The sequence below is a fragment of the Marmota monax genome, unplaced genomic scaffold, assembly GCF_021218885.2.
Source record: "Marmota monax isolate L192 unplaced genomic scaffold, Marmota_monax_Labrador192_F-V1.1 WCK01_AAM20220418_F8-fsc00273, whole genome shotgun sequence".
In the NCBI taxonomy this organism is placed as follows: domain Eukaryota; kingdom Metazoa; phylum Chordata; class Mammalia; order Rodentia; family Sciuridae; genus Marmota; species Marmota monax.
The window spans coordinates 538572-559157 of NW_026692357.1; the positions used below are offsets into that span (position 1 = coordinate 538572).

A 20586-nucleotide genomic window follows, 5' to 3' on the forward strand; every position below is an offset into this window, starting at 1 on the left:
TCCAGGACATGTGGGACCCAGATTTGCTCTTCTCTTTGTCTCTTCTCATTCACAGACGTTTGGAGAATTCTCATTAAAATTACTTAGAGTGAAACAGAAAGACCTTGCCATAAAATAAATCTAGTTAAATACACTTTGTTGTATTGCCTCATTTGTGTGAGGCATGGGCCCAATTTTCCTCTCTTTGTATCTCAACTATGTACATTAGGTGATTCCTGCCAATTAATGCAGGATGTCACATCCCCAATTGCTTCTCTATATTCTTAAACATTAAAAATAAATACGTGCCATCTGTCTCATATCTTGAAAGCAATTCAGAATAGTTACTTTTGTTTTCTTAGGATTATACCGTGGTTTATAACTTGAGTGTTTCTGAATTGTAAAAAATCTCGTCTCCATTTCATGAGAGTACCATGATTTTAAGGTGAATCCTACAGATTGAACAAAGCCTTTCCTAAGAAGTTGGGCAAGGCAGAAAACAATGTAGGGTGATGGTTAAAAACAGGATCTTTGGTATTCACGAACTGGACTAGAACAGAGACTGCTGCTTCCCAGCTGAGTGGCCTCAGCAAAGTGGCAGGATCTCCTGAAGTCTCAATTTTCCTCATCTGGGAAATGGCTCTAACACCAACTATCTGGAGTACCACGTATCCACATGTATATGTGAAAATATATGGGGGGAGGGGTGAGCCTCCCAATTTCCGACTGAGGCCTAAAAAGTAGGTAGTAGATATTACTATCTTTATGAACTTCACTTGCCTCCATTGTTTTCTGAGCATATCCCACAACTTGAATATGGAATGGGATTGGTGAGTTGAGGAAACTCATAAGACTTTGGATCTGCTTATGGCTAAAATGACACTTTTGAAAGAAGTTTAATTTTAAAAAATTCATACTATAAAGCATCAAATGCCTGAATAACTTAAAAGGTAAAAGGGCAGTTGGAGAAGGTTCTATTTTCCATTTTTAGAGTAAATTTCTTTAACAATACCTTCTCCTATAGCACACACAAAAAATTTTCTACATCTGAGCCAAGCAGTCTGAAGACATGACCATGTAATTTGAAGTCCACCCTATACTCACAGACCACAGAATTGCAGTGCTATAGAAGATGCTAGATACATGTGACCTAGCCCATACTATTTTAGCAATAAGCAAACTGAGGCCCAGCATACCTCGGCAAAATGTTCTAGAAGCATACAGCTTATTATAGCAGGAATATTTCTTTCCTTGTAGCTAGGTTTTCAAAAATTTGTTAAGCAGACTGAAATTTTTTATACTTCTATAAATATCCTAAGTTTGCAGCTGATTCTTCAGAGCCTTATTTGAACATAACTGAGCTGTTCAGCATAGACTTTGCATGACAAAGCGGTCAAGTCTTAATAGTAAGTGGGAATGCATTATCAAGACTTTATTTAGACTGTAGAGTCAGGGCAATCCAACTGTTAGTCATCCCGACATATGCTTTGGAATGAAACACACCCATGAGTTCTGACAAAAATGTCATCTGTTCCCTGTGCCCTGCCCAGATGCAACTCTTTTCAAACGGCTGATATTTTTACTATGGTTATAGAAAAAAAGAATTTTCTAAAATTCCTAATCTGGTGGATTAAAATTTCCCCTCCCTAATTATAGAATGAACAGCAACTCCCATACACCTCACATGTTTAGCAAGATGAAAATCTATTACAAAGGAGAGCAGTGAACGATTGTACTACCAAAATGGAGACCATCCTTACTATGGAGCTAAGAACAACACGAAGAAGCTTGTTCCCAGGGAAACATCGATTTACCCTATCACTACTGATTGGCTTAATGTAATCTGAAAATGGACTCCTAGATAGATCAATTTGCCGTGATTCATTCAGTAAAGCAAAACTGAGACTGACATCTAAAGCTACTCACAAAAAATATTGCTCTAAAAGACAAAGAACTGCCTATTTTATTTTCAAACAAACTACATTTAATGCCTCCTATAGGTCTTTTATAAATAAAATACAAAATCACGGCAACGAGGTGATTTTTTACTTTCTATCCAACTTTACAAAGACAACCAGCAAAGGGCGATGGGAGGAAGAGTGGGCTGAAGCAAGCTTTCTGGCTTGGCATCCCTCTGTCAAACCCCAGCACCTTTACCCTTTCTAGACACACCTCTGCCAGATATGTGGCCAGGATGGGCCCCCAGAAGGAGGAATCTAGTTCTAACTGCTACCTGCACAGGACTATTGGATGGAGCAGGAACATGTAGAAAGAGAGCGTCTAGAATTTGTCACTGAGCAGACAATGCTTCTGCTATACAGTCCCCTAGATTGTATGACAGGAAGATGAAATGCAGCAAGTGTCTTCCTATTCCATCCCAGAGCCCAGGGCTATTCTGATCAGAATTTGGGGAGGAGCATTCAGTGCATTTCAAGGAGCATTACCAGCTACCTCCCCCCAGCTCCTGGGACAGTGGGAAGGCACAGAGGTAGGCAAATGGCTCTCAGAATTGCACAATGGAGTTTCCCCAGAGGAAGCCAGGGTGAGCAATGCGGCAGGAATTCACTTCAACAACCCCCTCCCTCCCACCCCGAAAAAAACCAGACTCAGATGCTGATAAGAATTCTTTTATGTTATTCCAATAAAAAATACATTCATACAGAAATATAACAATCTTGCAAAAAACAATTTCAAATAAAATCTTGTAAAACAAAATTTTACAAAAATCTTACAAAGATTCTTTAGATAACAGGGTGCTTCCAAAAAAAAAAAAAAAAAACATAAAACAACAAAAAGAAATTTCACTAATAGAAATTTTTTTAATTTCAAGCAAAAAGTTTCTGCTTGATTGAGGCTCAGTTATCACCTGAACAGAATGTACTTCTTTATGTACTTGCTTATTATGAAAATTACAGGCATTGACATATATGACACCCAGCCCCACCCTATCAAACAACTCTGATGGTGTTTCATAAGTGAGACAAGCCAGTGCAAGTTTCTTTTTGTCTTTTGTTTACCTTCTTGCTTAATGGAATTGTTATGGCTAAGCACACAGCAGGGCCAAAAAAGGAATTTTCCAAAACCCAGCAAATCAAATGCTTAGATTTTGAACTGCCAAATGAAAAGTGCATTTCCCCCCTAAGCAAAATTAAAGAAGTTTTTACGTAAATGTATTCATCAGCCCAGATAAAAAACCAGTTATATGAGCTTTAAGTACTGCTCATTTCCAGGAAGAAAACAAAATACCAGCCCAGCCGGACTCGTGTGTGTGTGTGTGTGTGTGTGTGTGTGTGTGTGTGTGTGTGTACACAAAAAGAAAAGATCCACACCCACAGGCTAGCAGCTGGAAGAAACATCAGCTGTCAGTGCTGTGGTATGCCAATTCGGGGAAATTACTCCTTGGAGAAAATGGGAGAATCCACATGCTGGAAAAAATAGTTTCATCTGCATAAAAAGTGTTCTAAAAAAGAATCCCTGTGATTAGCTTACTCTTAGGTTAGATCTTCTAATAAGGCTGAAATTCAAATCAAAACCTTGGTGTGTCTGAGTCCAAATGGTGTGCTGGTATTCTGTTCTTGCCTCTTGTGAATGGCCAAAGGTGTTCAAGTCCAGCCTCGCTGACAGTGGCAAGCAAAGTCAGCAGTTTGGAATAGATTCAATGCCAAGAGAGTCTTCAGCAAATCTTTAAATTAAAGATAAAGCCTCTATAAAAGTTAGGTTATAGTTTTCATTTTTACCTCCTTTATGGCCATTTTGAAATATTTCTTCACAGGCTGTAGAATTTTCTAGCTAAACATTCTAGTTTCTCCTTAAAAAAAATATTTATATATTATCTATATATATATATAATATATATATATATATATATATATATATACACACACATACACATACTATACACACAGATATACATACACAAGAATTCTGCCCACTTTTTTTAAAAAAAAAAGTAGCATACTTTCTGCATTACCAACAGATAGCTAGATAGATATGTGAAACTTGTGCCTTTTAAGCAAATACATTGACATTTTTTATACTTCTGTATCTTTAATATGTGTGAAAACATTACATATTAAATACAGCCGGTGTGTAATCTATACAATTGTTGTGCAAGGTCTATGTGAAAGTCTTGAGGTGGCAGAATTGGTCAGATTTTTCAATTAGCATGAGTTTTTAAGTTTTTTTTTTGTTTGTTTTTTCCATTTTAACACTGACGGTCAAGCTGTCTAAAATATTGAACGAATACTGACATGTCAAGAGAGTTCGCATCTATTTGTCTTTGTGAAGGAGGACCTTAAAAGAGGTTTATTATTTTTTTTCTTTTTTCCCTATTATACATTGATACAGTACACTGCCAGGTGAAGAAAGAGCCGTAATAAAGCATGCGTCACCCACACCCCTGTATGAGACCCCTACATAAGGGGTCACTTGCATAAGGCACCATTATGAAGGTCAACAGTGCATTAACAGCTAGAAAACCAGAATGAGTCCTCAAGGCATAAATAAGAGAAACACAGCTGCATGGGAAAAGTTTCCAAGCTTTAGTGGTTCTATCCACCCATCTAAGAAAAATTGTAGATTCTCAGCCTAATGTAACATTAGACCAGCAATTTCCAGCCCCAGCCTTTAGACAATTGACACATGTCCAGTTTCTTCAAAGGGCATCATAAAATTCTCCAAAAAGTTAATTCAAATTCAGAATCATTTAAAAAATAATCCTCAGCTGCACAACACCTTTTTGGAAGGGGAGTGTTACAAAATAGAAAGGGGAAAATCATGTCTTGCCAGGCCCAGGTAGCTAGGGATCACTGTACTAGACAAATTGTATCTGAGCTGCTTGTTATTTGAAATTGAGATTGCAGTCCGGATTTAAAAATGGAAAAGCATATAGTTCCCCAGACCATGCATGACTTTTTGTATTATAAGGAAAAAAATCATCATTGCGTTATATTTGTAAATACAGCTTATACAATGGGTTACAAATGAGCTCTGTTGTAGCAAGTAAAACAAGCTACTTGACACATTGCACATTTAATAGCTGCACCAGACACCATAAGTTCCTCTCACACAGGAAGGGGGACAGGGCTCCCCCTGCTCATACCACCCTCTGCTCTGGGGTCCTGAGTTCCCACTCCCACCCTCCAAGTTCTTCCTCCTTCTTCTTCCTTTTTTTTTTTTTTTTTGTTGTTTTTTGGTTTTTTTTGTGTTGTTTTTTTTCTTTGTTTTTTGTTTTTTTTCTAAGGTGCAGACACCCCCCAGGAAATGATTGGTGGTCGTCTCATCTCATGGTATACTCCTTACACACAAAACATTCAAACAACTTTTTGTTTCCATCTCTTGCAGTTTTGCTACCACAAGGGGAAAAAAGTCTGCCTCATCACACAGTCAGTAATAGATCCTCAACATACAGTCAACCCAACCATTAACATTCTCAGTGCGCATGCTCACAGCAAAGGCTCGGGAGCCTCTCAGAAGGTTAGGTACCAGTGGCGAGTCCAGGGTCACCCAAACACCATGCACCATGAGTGCTATGCTGCTTCTTACATGACTTTTTTAGCCCTCAAAAGACCTTCAAAAGAGAGGCCCTGGAGGCAACTGGATAGGTGCAAAATGGCATGCTTTGGCTGGAACACGCATCCCTCCTTCCACGGCCTTCTCTCAGCCTGGAAGCCTTTTAGCCTACAGGAATCACCCCTCTGCTCCCTCAGAGGTGCCTCTTCATGTGCAGGGCCAGGTGGTCAGACCTGGAGAAACACCTGCAGGGTAAATCAGAAGCAAAAAAGTTAGGTTTCCTCCCTGGCTGTGTTATACACCAAAGGTCTCATTCATTCTCCTGTACTACCCCCAACCTGACCCCTCTGGAGGGAAAGGTGGAATGGCCTCCAAGTTCAGGGACAGGAAACCCTAACTTTTGGGAAGGCAAACTAAGAAGGTCTCCAATCAGGAGTTCTTTGGAAAATCTGAACTAACCTCATTTCTAATTCTTTAAAGTTGAAAACTGTTGCAGGCCAATTCTTAAGAACACATAAAGTCACTCTGTGCTCACGTACATCTAGTACAGTGCTTCCTAACATGGACTGTTCACAGACCAGGGGCTTTCTAAAGAGCCTTAGGCTTAAAAAGAAATGTCAACCAATGGCAGGAAACTGTGGGCTTCCTTCAGAGGTCTAGGAACACCCACCCTGCTCTGGTCATGGCACTCACAAAGCCCTAGGTTTCTTTTCCAGGGAAGCCCTCATGCACGTACCTGTCACAGTGAGAGCATTTAAAAGGCTTGGCACCGGTGTGCTTTCGGAAGTGTCTGGTTAACTCATCACTTCTTGCAAAACGCCACTCACACCCTTCCCATGAGCATCTGTAAGGCTTTTCTCCTGGGAAGAGAGCACATGACAAGCGCGCCATGACTTCACTGACACGCTGAGGGGAGGGGCATTCGACAACACATGTGGTGGCGGGAGGAAAGCTCAGAGTCCCAGGGCCCTCAATTAGGGACCATACCTGGAGCTCAAAAGGGAACAAGCAGAATTTTTCTCCTGACCTAGCCTCAGGCTTCTAACTGTTGTTTCAGGGACCCAGGTTTGGCCAAGGCCATGCTAGCAAAATCCAAGTCAACATATAACAATGACAATTACTCAGGCTGGCGAAATACTTGGGAGGTGAAGTGTCAGCCCACTGGTCCCACAGCCTTGTGCAGGGCAGAGTTTTATTGCTTTCTCCATGGAAACTGTTTCCCTCCAGCACTATTTTGTTCCTTACTCACTTCCCCAAGGAATGAGTCTCTGTAGTTTCTTCTGGGACCTTCTATAGTCTACAACACTGAAGTCATGAGTTTCTGGAAAATCTCATTCCAAGGCTTCAGAATCACTTTCTAAATGGCAATCAAATGACCAAGTTGACTTCATTGCCTGGTCAAATTATAAATATGAGTTCAATAAAAGTGCTGAGAATAAAAAAATAAAAGAGGAAAGCTAAAGTAAATCTGGGACAGATTCCCCATGTCCCCTTCTTAGCTCTGTCACTAAGCCTGATTTTCAAGACCCTGATTTCATCTCCCAGCAATTTGCTCTCCTGTTGGTAAGATAAGAATTCATAGCACTTGAACATTCCCAGCTCAAAACTGTCTGTGACTCTTCACCAGTGATCCTAAACATCCTCAAGGTATTTGTAGACCTTTCATCTAAGTTGTGGGGTTTCATTAAGAAGTCACTGCTGAGCTAAGGGGTATCAGAAAACAAAGGCTGTATGACACAAAGATATTCTCAGTAAACACCACTGATCAATACTGATGCTTCCAGAACACACTCTCACTCACACTCTCACCACCAATACTAATTCACTCCACGTTGCCCAGGGACCCTCTGTCCTGTTCCTGGAATTTCATTTCAAAGAATGAGGAGCAACCCAACATAACATGTACACTGGTACAATGAGCACCATGGATCTTGACCAACTGGATTTCTGAGTGGGTGGAGGTTTGGGTGTCCATGGAAAATACCATCTAGCCTCTTGCTTTGCTTAATCTGAAAGTATTAACCATTCATTTGATTCCATTGTCCATCCTGTAAGATTCTACTCTGAACTCCAAAGAGAACCAAGTCTTTGGTGAACAGAATTTAGGAAGTGAGAATTTGTTTGATGAGCCTTGGCTCCCTCCCAGGGCTGGTGCAATTCAGTGGCGCCCCGCAGCGGCAGACCTCCCAGGTCCCATGAGGGGACTGACCTGTGTGAGTACGCTGGTGTGCTTTCAAGTGGGAGCTTTTGGTGTAAACTTTTCTGCAGCCGTTAAAGTGGCATCGATGTACCCTCCTCCTGCCGTCTGGAGAGGCGTCACCACTACCCTTGTCACCCGGCTTCCCCGAAGTCCCACTGCGCACCTTCCCTGGTGAAGGTACCTCTCCAGGCACACAACCCCATAGTTGAGAAGGTTCCCTGCTCAGTTCTGGAGAAGAAGGAGGCGTGGACGTTACAGAGGAGCTCAGATTTCCTGAATTGACCAAGACTTCGCTGATGGGGTCAGAGGTGAACTTGGTAGTGGGTGAAAGTTCCTCTGAGCTGTCAGATGATTCGCTGCTGACATCTGAGTTGAGGCTGTTGGTCTCTAAGTTGTAACTGAAGCTCGGGCTGATCAGAGTGTCCTCTGGGGGGCTAGAAGAAATCTTCAGTTCTGATTCCTCCTTTTTCTCCCGAGCCAGAATGATTTTGGTCCACAGATCTTCCTGGCTGTCAAATTTGATTTCTGAGGCTGAAACATAGCAGGGCTCACTCTGGAGGTAGCGTTCCAACTCCAGGCAGGTCTGTGCAAAATGAACGGAAAGAAGGCACATGATTGATAAGACTACCAAGACTGGAACCAAAAGCACATTTGCAAAACATGCAAGAACAAAGGACAGGTAAACTGTGGCAGTGTCACTCACTATGAGCAGAACACCTTCTGTAATCAGAATCTGTGACCTTATGAAAGTTAGAGGAAATTCATTTCTAGGAATGGTAACAATCAGAAGGAAATGCAGAGGGTGAAACCTCTCTAGGCTTCCCCAATGCTAGACCAACGGCCACAGGAGTGATGATCACTAAGCCTGTTTTGTTGTTATAGTTACAAGTGTTGACATTTCTAATGAGTCTCCCAGTAAACCACACAAAGAAAATCAGCCACACATACCCCCCCAACAGGTTTAACCAGATTCTCTGACATTCTCAAGAACCATGTGTGCTAAGGAAAGCCCCAGCCATCCACCTTTCACACGCCACAAGTATCCACACAAGACAGAAAAGACTGCACAGCACACAGGGTGTTCTGATGGACCCCCTTAGGGACACAACTGACAACACAGGACCACACTCAAGAGAGGAGACAGCAACTAGCCGTTTGCATTCAGGGACTTCAATGGAGTTGCAGAGAAACCACCCATTTCCTGTGTAGCAGAGAACTAGTATGTTTTCAAAGAATGCCATTCCCAAATGCAGGGCCATGTATGCCACAAAACTTTAATTACTTCTACAGTGGTCAGAGGGAAACAAGAGACTTCAGCAACAGGAGTGGAGGAATAATTCCAGAATGGCCATCTGCTATTGTAAAGGATGCAAGGGGGAAATTACTCCACGGCCCTGCTGGGAGTCCCACAATGAACAAGAACTTTATCTACTGGCCAAGAGTACAACTGTATGAGTCATCACTCCTATTTCTTTCACGCAATGCCAAAGGAGACTTCCTTTTGAAATTCTGACCAGCAGCCAAATAAGGGCCCAGTTCAAATATACATGCAGTGTGTCATGGACAGGGTGCCCCTCCCCAGCCCCACAACCAACCTTTCAAGAAGCTACAACTGCCGAGATCAGCATCCCCTCTCCCCACCATTTCAAACTTTCTAGCCACTGGAAAAGAAAAATGGTAGGAAACATTTTAGGATTAAATTATGTCTGCCCTGATTTTCACTAGGTTGCCTGCATGGCCATATAAGGTTGTCTGTGCTACTGGCAAGTCTACAGATTTAAATTTTGACACCAAACTGCTCTTTACAACAAATCATTTTGGGGACACAGGCCATCCTGAGCACAGGCTACTCAAAGGCTCTAGCTTACTTAGTGATATGCCTCCTGTCATGATATAGGCACATTCTTCCCCCTCCCCGCAGACTCTTCATGCAGCAAGCATGAGCAAGCCAGGAGTGGGGGGGGGGCATTGCTTTCTCTTTCTCTTTCCCCCTAAAATTAGATGTCTGAGTTGCAATGCATACTATGGTTTTCTGAAGAGAGGCGGCGATACATTTTATTGTTGTTCCAAAGAAAAAGGAAAGCACATTTATTGAGATCTTGTTAAACTTTAATAATCTAGCCAATTTAAAATCTCCATTATGCTGATGAGCACCAGAGACCTGAACGAAGCTCTCTGAGAGTTTAAAAGCCTCTGAAGGCCACCAGGAGCCAAGTCTGGCTTGTTGCCCAAATCCCAAATGCCCGAAGGAAACTACTTAGATCAATTTCAATCACGTCCTAGGGAGCAGCTTCTTTGAGGAGGAAAAAGGGGGGAGGGGGACCAGGGAAAAGGAGGCAGGAGAGGATCGGGAACAATTAAGCAGGCATGAGAAGGGTGCAAAGCTTTGCATTTCATCCTTCTTCAAAGCTTTCTAGGCTTTGAAATCCACAGAATACATTTGATCTGCTAATTCACTTCGTGACAAAAAACAAACAGCACAGCAGGGCAGAGAGGCAACACCAAACCCTCTTTCTATCTTTTTAAAAACAATGGGTCAAGTGTTAGAGGCTCTCATCCCTCAAGCAATCCTAAGAATCAGAACGGGAAAATATTAAGTTTCTCCAATTTCCCATGCCCAAATTTCCCATCCACCAAAATGCCGGAAACCGAGGCTCTTCCCAAACTAAGACTTGAAGCAACTAGGACGGGCTCATTGTCATATGACTGACAAGTCACTGGTGTGCAAACAGCACCCCCCTCTTCCCCTGGTAAACAAGAGAAGCAGGTAAGAAAAATAAGGCAGACCTAGGCAAATGTTAAGAAATCCAAAGAGGGAAAAGAAACTGAAAATAGCCTAGAGGGAGGGGGGAAAAACCTGGTCTACGTTTCGCTGGCAAAATTTTAGATTTAAAAACTGTATGTACAAACACTAAAAAAGCAAAACAAAAACAAAATCCCTTTCCAAAAAAAAAAATCCCTTGGCCGTCAAGACAAGTTCGTTCATATGACAAGGTCCAGCTGTGGAGTTTGGACCTGGTACAAGCCCCAAACTTGTGCCAAGGGCTCGGGCCGGGATCAGGCCGAGGAGTTTGGGTTTCCCCTCGGGTGGATGCTGTTCAGAAGCTCCGGAACGGCAAAAACACTGGGAACAACGAATCGCGGCTCCGCTCTACTCAAATGACAACTCTGCTCCACGCTGGACAAGGCCCTTTTAGAGCGCCTTCCACACCGGAGGCAGCAGAAGGACATTTTAAGATAATTATTTTAATTTTTTAAAAATTACACTAACAATAATAATCATAAAAAGATGCACTTCCAAGCACACACCATCTTGCCTGCGCCTCCGCGCACTCCCTCCTCGGCGCACAGGGCACGTGAAAATCTCTATTTACCTGTTGCCAATATTCCTCCAGGGACGGCAGAGCCGAGAAGTAGCCCGTTTCGTGCACAATCTGGAGTTCCTGGAAGATGCTGCACATTGGGAGCACATCCATGTCGGTTTGGAAAAGACAGTCCCCGCTGTCGGGAAAACAGGGAGGTGTGCGGTCTGGAGTCGGAGCCGAAACTCTCCCCGCGAGCGCAGGTGAAAGTTTCATGCAAACTCAATGGCACGGCAATCAGACGCCCGGTCCGGACCCTCCCGCAGCCCGCAGCGCGCGGAGCCCACACAATATTTGCAAACACCGGACTGACTGCAAACGTAACCCCTGCAAAACTTCCCTATTCAAAGCTCCGCTGCCAGCCACCCCCCTCCTCCCCCGCCTGGCTCCCCCCACTCCTCCTCCCCCCACGTGACTAGCTCCGCGCCCGCCCCGCGCGCTACCCAATCCCGCCGCTCCCGGCCCGGGGGCTGCGCGCAGATGATGTCAGCTCGGACCAATCGCGGGTGGTGACACACAGCGGCCCCGCCTGGCGTGACCGAGCCTCTCCAACACAGCCCTCTCCATTGGCTCAATTCGAACTCTGCCCGCTCTGATTGGAAAGGGGCCTCACAGGCTATTTTTAGCAGGGTATATAAGGCGCGGGCCGCCTCGCGCCGAAGGAGTCGGCGCTGGGAGGTGTGCGGCCGAGCGCCGCAGTCCCGCAACCGGGGCTGGGGCGGCCGGGCCGAGGAACCCGGCCGGCCAGCGTCACCAGTTCGGTCGTCCGGCCGAGTTCTACGGTCTGATCCCGCCACCTTGGTCAGGTCCGGGTCACCCGATCAGGACCCGCCACAGCGCGAGTCCCTGTTCCGGCAAAGTACCCCTGCAGGCACGCCGCTTTCGGCCAGCTGCCCGGTCCCCTACTTCCCGCCGCCCTGTCCTTCTCCATCCCACTGATCCCCTTGGTACTCAGGGCTGTGGCGTTCCTTGTGTTCTCGGGGCCCTCCAGTCTTCCTCTGCCCCCCTTCTTCCCTCTCTGTCCCCTCCATCCCTCAGCATGACCCGTGGGAGAGACACACAGGACAGTGGGCCCGGGCCCTACAGGTGTGGTGAAGGGTCGGACGGTAGGGCAGGGCAGATGGGACCTTGGGCGCATGGAGTCCCCCTTACCCTGGGACTTGGGGCGAGGGTTCCGTGGTACCTCATCCCCTGGGTTCCTGTTTTGTCTGCTTTCATGCTCAAGCTTGGGGGACACCCCTGAGTACCCGGAGGTATAGTACTTGCCTGGCCTGCGGGAATGGGGGCACATACACTGAAATTCTGTGAACCAAATTTTGCCTCTAAATATGTCAGAAGTATAATTTTTAAGGTCCTACCCCCAAACTACGGATTTTTAACAAGCTCCCCACAATATTCTATTGCCAGTTAAAGTTTGAAAACCAGGGATCAGTAAGTTGTTTTTCTTGGTACTTGTGGAATAACTCAGATTCTAAGAAAAGACTGTCCTCTGCTTCTAACTGGGAGAAGTTTGTTTATCTTGTGGAAGGCACCCTCCTCACCAAGCTTAACAAGGAGGGTTTCCCATGAATGTGTAAATAATTTCGGTAAGGTTGAGGCTTTCAATGTGGTTTCTTTTTCTTTTCTTTCTTTCTGTCTTTTTAAAAATATATATATTGTCTCCTTAAATTTAATATTCATTTTCAAGAACAATTTCCAAAACATTAAGGATGGACATTTCAAAATGAAATTGAAATTTCAACTCAAATTGAAATTCAAAAATTCAAAATGAAAAACAATTGCAACTACTTTTATAGTTTTCATTTAAAAAAATAGTGTTTAGTGGACACTATTTTTTAAACATTTTAAAATATATATGATAATTTTAGAGGATTTTCTATATTTAATTTTAGAAGATTAGAGCAGACTCATGGCAGGATTATGAGCACATAAGGTTCTAGTCAGGAACCTTTGTGAATCAAAGTTTTGTAAAATTATTATTTTATTGTACCTACTACGTATGATCTGTGAAGAAGATGACCTGTGTCCTAGCAACAAAGGGACATGTACCTGGTCCATGTTCAAGAAGGGAAATGGAAATGGCTTTTCTTTAAACAGTCCACAAGTTGAGCCAACCCCTCAGTAACCAGCCACTGATAGCCTTTGGTAAATTGTTATTCTGGGCTCTGGTTTTCTCTGTCATTAGCAGCAAGCTGGTAACCTTGGCCCTTGTATTACCAAAGGAAGCAAGAATCAGGTCAAATCTTGAATGACACCAGACAAGGTAGAACTCATGAAAGGTGAAGGGAAGAGATGTTGACCAAGTCAGGGAAACCTTAAGAGGGTCTGTGGTGTGTGTTAGTCAAGGCTCTCTGGGAGTCCTTTATGGTATTATAGTGACATTGTCCTAACTCAGTTTGTGGACAGGAGTTATTGTTTTAATGAGTGTCTTTGTATACATTCCTATAGAATGTAAAATTGTGCTTGTCTTTTACATATACTTCCTGGCACCTAGAAGATGGTATAGTTTATTTTTTATAAGAGTGTACCTAATTGGAGGTAATACATATGCAATCAAAATCTAATTTTTAGAAAAAAAATTAAAAATGTAAAAATGGGGCACATAGACTGAATTTCAAATAGAATGAATTCTTTGACTTCCTGCTGCACTCATTAGCCATTGGGCACACATTATTCATATCCTGTTACATGGCCACATATCAGTATATATACATTTACAAAATAGGCAAAAGTCCCTGTAATGGTTGGGGGAGGAGACAGGAGGTCATAGCTTAAAAGAAAGGCATTTCCACTAATACTAAGCAGGTAGCTCTTGGATGGGAAAATATCATTCGTTTTGTATGTGAAAAAGAATACACATGAGAGCTGAAGGATGCTAGTTATGTCTAGTTATTCAAAAGAGCAACAAAGAGTCAGGAGCCAGATTCATTCAGAGGAGAAAATATGTTCTGGAATAAAAAAGATGAACTTTATACTCTAGCTATCCATATGGCATGTAAGGCTTTGGCCACATTATTTAAATAGGAAAATTTTTTTAAATGATAGTTTTTTGTTGTTGTTGTTGTTTTTAGTTCGTTATAATTAGAAGAGAATGTATTAAAATACCTGGTCTGTGGCAGATACTAGTCGATAAACTGAAAACAATATTCACTTATTCAACATTTATCAGTTTCTGAGTTTGCTCTTGGTGTTTACTTTATAATCCCTTCCCCAAACAAATGAAACAGTAAAATGAAGTCAGCTTGCAGGTCACAGAGCAAATTAGAGGCAAAGATAGGCCTAGAGTTGTCCAGTATTTCCACAAGAGCTATTTTTTCCTCTCTTTTCCAAAGACTGAAGATTCTTGCTCCTGCCACACACACCCTCCCCTGTCCTGGAGAGAAAGTAATAAATTCCAACTGGGGGCAAGCCTTTCTTTGGCTCACCCTCATCTGCTCACCTCTTCTGTCCAGCAGCCTGCCCACATCTGCACCACTGCCACTGTCTCCATGGGGTCAGGATCTGTTCTGTGTGATGCCCCCAGGCTCCTTTTCACATTCCTGGGCCATGAGGGGTCTGCCTCCTGAGTCCTGTGCAATTGCCTGGTACCCCCACCTCCACCTCCTCCTGCACATTCTTTCTTGTGCTTCCACACCTCAGGAGTTGTGTTGTTTACAATCTGTTGTTTAAACTAAGTTTGCATTTTAACCCTAAAGATTATTGGATGGTATCTTGGTTTGGAGTGCTTTTGATCTCCCTCTTCTAGATTATTCAAAAGGGGCTTTTAAGAGGAACCTTAAAAGTCTGTTCTGAGGATAATTCCAGTAATGCCTCCTACTTATGTTGGTAGAGAATGCTCCCACTGTTGGTCAAGAAGTCAATTTTGTTTGTTTCTGGTGTCATCATCAGTATGTTGTTTATCTAAGAGCAAATTGATTAATTAATCCTTCATTCCATTTGTTTAATTTAGTTGTATAAAATATAATTTTAAGAAAATATTTTGATTAATTGCATGAGAGATATATAGGTGTAAAATGTTTATTTGCTATGCTAGTTGCTTGTAGTTCTGTGCAAACAGTGTAAGTTGTCATCCCTCTGTACAGCCATTTTTTTTTTTAAACTAGGAAAAAAATTACTACATTATATTTCAGGTCAAGATTCATTCTTTGAAATAACAGTGCAGAGAATAACTAACAAAGAAAAATGCCTTACTTTTTTTTAAAACTGGGAATCAAACATTCCCAGTCTTTCCCCCCCTCACATTTTTTTAATTGGTGCCTTATAGTTGTAGATGATGGTGGGATTTGTCATTACATATTTGCACATGCACACATATAACAACATATTTTGGCCAATATCAATCCAGTCATTTTTATTTATTTTTTAACTTTAAGACAAAGTCTCCCTAAATTGCTGAAGCTGGCATTAAATGTGTGATCCTCTTGCCTCAGGCACCACAGTCATTGGGATTACCTGTATGTACCACCACACCCAGCTCTTAGGGATAGTTTTTAACTTAATCAACGTATGCAGGGTGCTAAGTATAAGTACAATGATGGTGATGGTTCTGGGGCATTGTTAGGGGAGATTTCATACATGTCTAAGGTCTTTGCTCTAGAAGCCTTTCTCTAAAAATATAATAGTAAGAAGAGACTTCTCCACTGACTTCCTAACAGAGCTCTTGTGGGGGCTACCTGGGCCACCATTAGGGTCCCTACCTTTGTTGTCAGTATTCCTATTCCTGCTCACATTGTGCTATCCTGGAGACCTGGTGGGGGCAGGGAAGGGGGTTGGCTTCTAATGACAGTATGGATGTTCCAAGTTCTAACTTTAGGCCTACACTGCACCTTTGGGCTTTGGGGGCTGGGTCTTTCTGAGTTTATCTGCCTCTTCCCCCAGAACAGCCAAACTTAATTGCATTTGTTGGAGAAGGGGTTGTAGGTGGGAGGGAGTTTCCTTGTCAAGAGAAAAGTAAGGCTTCCTGGCATACAGAATTTGAGCTTAAGGGGACATCCTGCCTCTCCCTCTGCACTGAGGGGCTTTTGCTTCCTTTGAGAGCAGACCTGGTGATGCTGGTGGGGTTTGTGCAGTCTCCTACTCTGCCTACTGATTTTCTCATGAGCACCTTGTGGAGGCCTGTGGAGAAGAACTTGCATGTGAGGATGAAATTCCACTTATTCTAAACCGTCTTGGTACCCACATGTACCCATCAGTAAATTATTACAATATTAGTGTTTTCTTCTATGGAGACTGCCTTCTGCTTTGCCAAAGGCAAAAAAGCATGTAGCACCCTTTCAGAGTTTCTTGGCTGTCTTTGAGATTTGGTATACACAGAGACTTTTGGCCTCCTTTCTTAAATAAGCTAAAGAAAATTAGGATTTTGTAGATTACCTGGCATTTTCTTGTTATCAGGTTGGGAGCAACTGTATTTTAGACTTTCTTCATTCATTGGAAGTGAAGTTCCATAAATCCATTAGGGAAAGGAAAGTCTTCAAGAAATGAGGCTTGAACTCTTTGATATGTGTATATGGAGGAAAAATGAAATAAGAAAGAAAAGGAGTGAGGGAGGGAGGGAGGAAGGAAGTAAGAAACAGCCTTACTTCACATAATATTCAGAATTGATTAGAGACAGACTGTAGAGTAAATGGAAAAACAACAACACCAAAACAAAACAACAACAAAAAACTCCATAACTTCCTGAAGAAAAACTTAGGGAAAGAATACCATAATTTGGGATGTAAGCAAAGGATTCTTGGATGGGAAATAGAAGGCAATCTCCTCAAGGAAAAAAATCCTAATTATTTATGATTTTATCATAAATTAAAACTTCATCAAAATGTAATACTAAGAAAATGTATAGACAGGTAATATTAGGTGAACATATTCTCAAATTGTACATCTAGAATTAAAGAAGTATTTGGGATATAAAAATTACCCATACACATCAATACTAAATTTTTAAAAAATTAAATTAAAAATAAAAAAATAAATGTTAAAAAACAAAAAATAAGCCAAGAATTTCAACATATATTTTATAAAATTTAAATGGCTAGTAAGCACCTTAAAAAATGTGCACATTATTCATAATCAGGGAAAAATTAAGTAAAATCCACTGGTTTTTCTAAAAAGTAAGATGATTAACAACACCAAGAGCTGATGAAGATGTGTCATGGGTGACAAAAAAACTTTCCTGTATTCTTTATTAATGAGAAGACAAAACCTTCCCTTTGTGAAGGTCTGGCCATTTTAATAAGACTAAATATAAAGCTATCCTCTGGCTCAGGTCTTCACTCTTCTAGACATTTAACCAAAAGAACTGAAAGATTATGTTTACCAAGATACTTGTACATGATGTCTCATACCACTTTATCCATACCCATCAAAAGCTGGACCCTGCTCAGGAGTCCATCAGTGGGAGTTTTGGTATTATGGGATATGATGCTGCTCACCACAGAAAGAGCATGCATCCACCTTGAGTTGGTCTCAGAAAGCAGACTGAGGGAAGAAGCTTTGTCTACAAGAATTTCTGCAGCATTCAGGCTCAGTGGCTCATTCTTGTAATCCCAGGGGCTCAGGAGGCTGAGGTAGGAGGTTTACAAGTTCAAAACCAGCCAGAGTAACTAAGCAAGGACCTATGCAATTTAGGGAGACACTGTCTCTAAATAATAAACATAAATAGGGCTGGGATGTGGCTCAGTGGTTAAGCACCTCTGGGTTCAATCCCTGATACCAAAAATAAGCAAGTAAATAAATAAATATATCCACAGCAAAATTCAAATAGCTTCAGCTCTAGAACACTTACAACTGATGTTTAGTGAAATAACTAGCATGCCAGTTGCTTGTGGTGGGAATGACTAGAAATGGGACTTGGAAGAAGCATTAGGGAGTTCCCCAAGTGGCTGGCAATTTCCATAGCTGGATAGAGGTTTAGGTCACACAGCCAATTACATTTGTCTAAACCAATTGACTAGCATACTTAATGCTGTGCATTTAACTTTCTGCAAATCCAGCCCCATCAAGATAGACAGAGAAACCATAAGCAAATATCAAACTGCAGTTAATGATGTGCAAGCTGCAGTGTTAGAGGGGAAGTATTCCAAGGTATGCACTTTGAAACTGAGAAAAGGAGGAAGAGGAAGGAAGAAGGGGGAAGGAGGGACAAATGAATGGATGGGTGGATGGGTAGTGGTCTGTATACATGATAGACATGCCATGAGGCAAATCCACTAAAATGATAATTGTAGAGTCTGGGTGATAAATGGGAATGATTGCAAACCCTTTAAACTTCTCTGCATATTTGAAAATGTTTTTAGTAAAACACTGGGTGGGGCATAGGCTAGAACAGGAAATATAGGAGTTGTACGTTATCAGATCTGGCTCCTAATTCTGAAACCTAATAGCTGTGTGAGCTTGGACAAGTCACCTGGTATCTATTAGCCTCAGTTTCCTATGCTATAAGATGGGTCAATAACAATGTTTACTGCTGACAATGTCTTCTCCCCTGAACACCCCCCAGGCACTTTTCAATGTTAGCTGAAGTATTGCTCCTATTCCTATGGATTGCTCTGCTTTACAGATCAGAATTGAAGGTGAAAGAGAGAGAGAGAGAAAAGAATATTCAAGAAGTCTGTCACCTTACAATTAATGGAGTCAAAATTAAGATTGAGTCTGGGATATCTTTGATTCCTATCCTTGACTCTTACAGCCTGTGGTTTGTTTTTTTCTTTTTTTTTTTTTTAGCTTTCTTTAAACTCTGTGTTAATGTATAGTTATATTTATATGAAACATCTAATGAGCCAAAATATAAAATTAATATTTGTATATAGTGTATTATTTTCTTTTTGGCTGCTGTAACAAATGCCACAAAATAAGAGGCTTTAAACAACTGGAATTTATTCTCTCAGAGTCTGGAGACCAGATGTCCTGGCCACAGCATGCACAGAGCATATTACCTCTGGAGACTGAAGGTAAGAACCCATTCCTTGCCTCCTCTGGCTGCTTGTGGCAGCATCACTTTAATCACTCCTCTGTGATCACACTGCATTGCCTCTTCTGTCAATGTCAAATCTCCCTCTCCTTGAATCAGAACAGTAGTGATTGGATTTAGGACCCACCTGGATAATGCAGGATGAGCACATCTCAAGACCCTTAATTGAATTACATTTGCAAAGAGCTATCTTCCAGATCAAATCATATCCATCGGCTCCAGGGATTTGACATGGATCTCCTTTGGTTAGTTTTTCGTCAGCCACAATCAATACAAAATATATAAGTTAACCCCTATAATATATTGTTAATAGTATGGTAATAGGACTGCATGTTGCAAGATCCTATGGACTAAAGATAAGGATGTGGAGAATGACAAGAAATATTAAGCAACTGTTATCAAATAGACTGAATCAAAACAGAGTTTGGATATCATTTCCTAGTTACTATGCTTACCTAGTGTTTGACACAGATTATCTAATTTAACCTAATGGTTACCCTGCCACTTCTATGTTAAGTGATGAGAAAACAGAGACCCAGAAGGTCATTTAACTTGCTCAAAATCACCAAGCAGTAATAATGAAAGGCAAAATTTAGTAGGTGTTGGACAGTACAATCCTCTGAGGTCAGTGCTATCTTTATCTCCATTTTATAAATCGGAAAACTACAGTGGAGAGCAGGGAGCTAACTTGTCTAAGGCCACTTGGCTGTGGACCTCAGAACCTGGTGGCACCTCTGGGGAGATAGAAGAGGGTGCTCTGGGAGCTTCCATCATGGTTGTGTAGGCTGGGAGGGATAGGATAGATGGGATTTGACCTGGGCTATCTGAGCTAGAGCCTGCAGGCATGGCCACACACCATTTATAGTAGTAGTGGGAATACTGAGGAAAGACTGCAGGCTTGCTTCTGAGGAAAGCCATCAGGACTTCGTGATAGGGACATGAGGTCACCATGTCTGGTCTGGGCAGCATGTAGGAGGCCATAATGAGCCAAAGGCTTGCAGATGCACCTTTCTTGCTTTGCTGTACCCTCAGGCTTGGTTGTCCAAAGAGCAGAGGCTTCCTTGACACAAACATCTGCCTGACCCTCTCCTGGAGCTCTCACACTTCTGCATATTACTGCTTTCTCTTGCCCTTCCTGACTTAGCCATGGTGTGCCTGCTGTTGAATTACCTGAGAGCCCCATGCAACTGTTCCCTAACCCATTGCATGTGTTTTGTGCTTCCCCAGTACCCATCTCTGTTCACCTCACTCTGTGCCCTTTCTGCCCTTCCCTTTCTGCACTCATTGCCTATGCCATAGTTGTGAACCCTGTGGCTGATCTCCCATGGCTGGAGAACCTGACACCATTGTTGATGACTGTGCTTTTGTCTTCCCCAAAGTCTGTGAAATTCTTAGCTAACAGGCTGACTTCCATCTCCACATCCCAGTGCCTACTATGGGGCATGGAAAGGTGAAAAGAGTTTATGGCCTGAGTCAGAAATGTAACTCCGGGCTGGGATCGTGGCTCAGCAGTAGAATGCTCGCCTAGCACAGGCGGGACCTGGGTTGGATCCTCAGCACCACATCAT

The 20586-nt window shown here is 42.3% G+C and overlaps 1 protein-coding gene across 1 annotated transcript; it reads right to left on the reverse strand.

The window, feature by feature from the left end:
- Positions 1-2590: 2590 nt before the first annotated feature.
- Klf6 (KLF transcription factor 6) lies at positions 2591-11387 on the reverse strand. Its single transcript, XM_046442427.2, has 4 exons — positions 11065-11387; positions 7700-8273; positions 6227-6350; positions 2591-5735 (listed from the first exon to the last, which is right to left on the reverse strand). Exons 1-4 carry the CDS (start codon positions 11266-11268, stop codon positions 5684-5686), a joined length of 954 nt encoding a protein of 317 aa, XP_046298383.1. The 5' UTR covers positions 11269-11387; the 3' UTR covers positions 2591-5683.
- Between the last annotated feature and the right edge of the window lie 9199 nt (positions 11388-20586).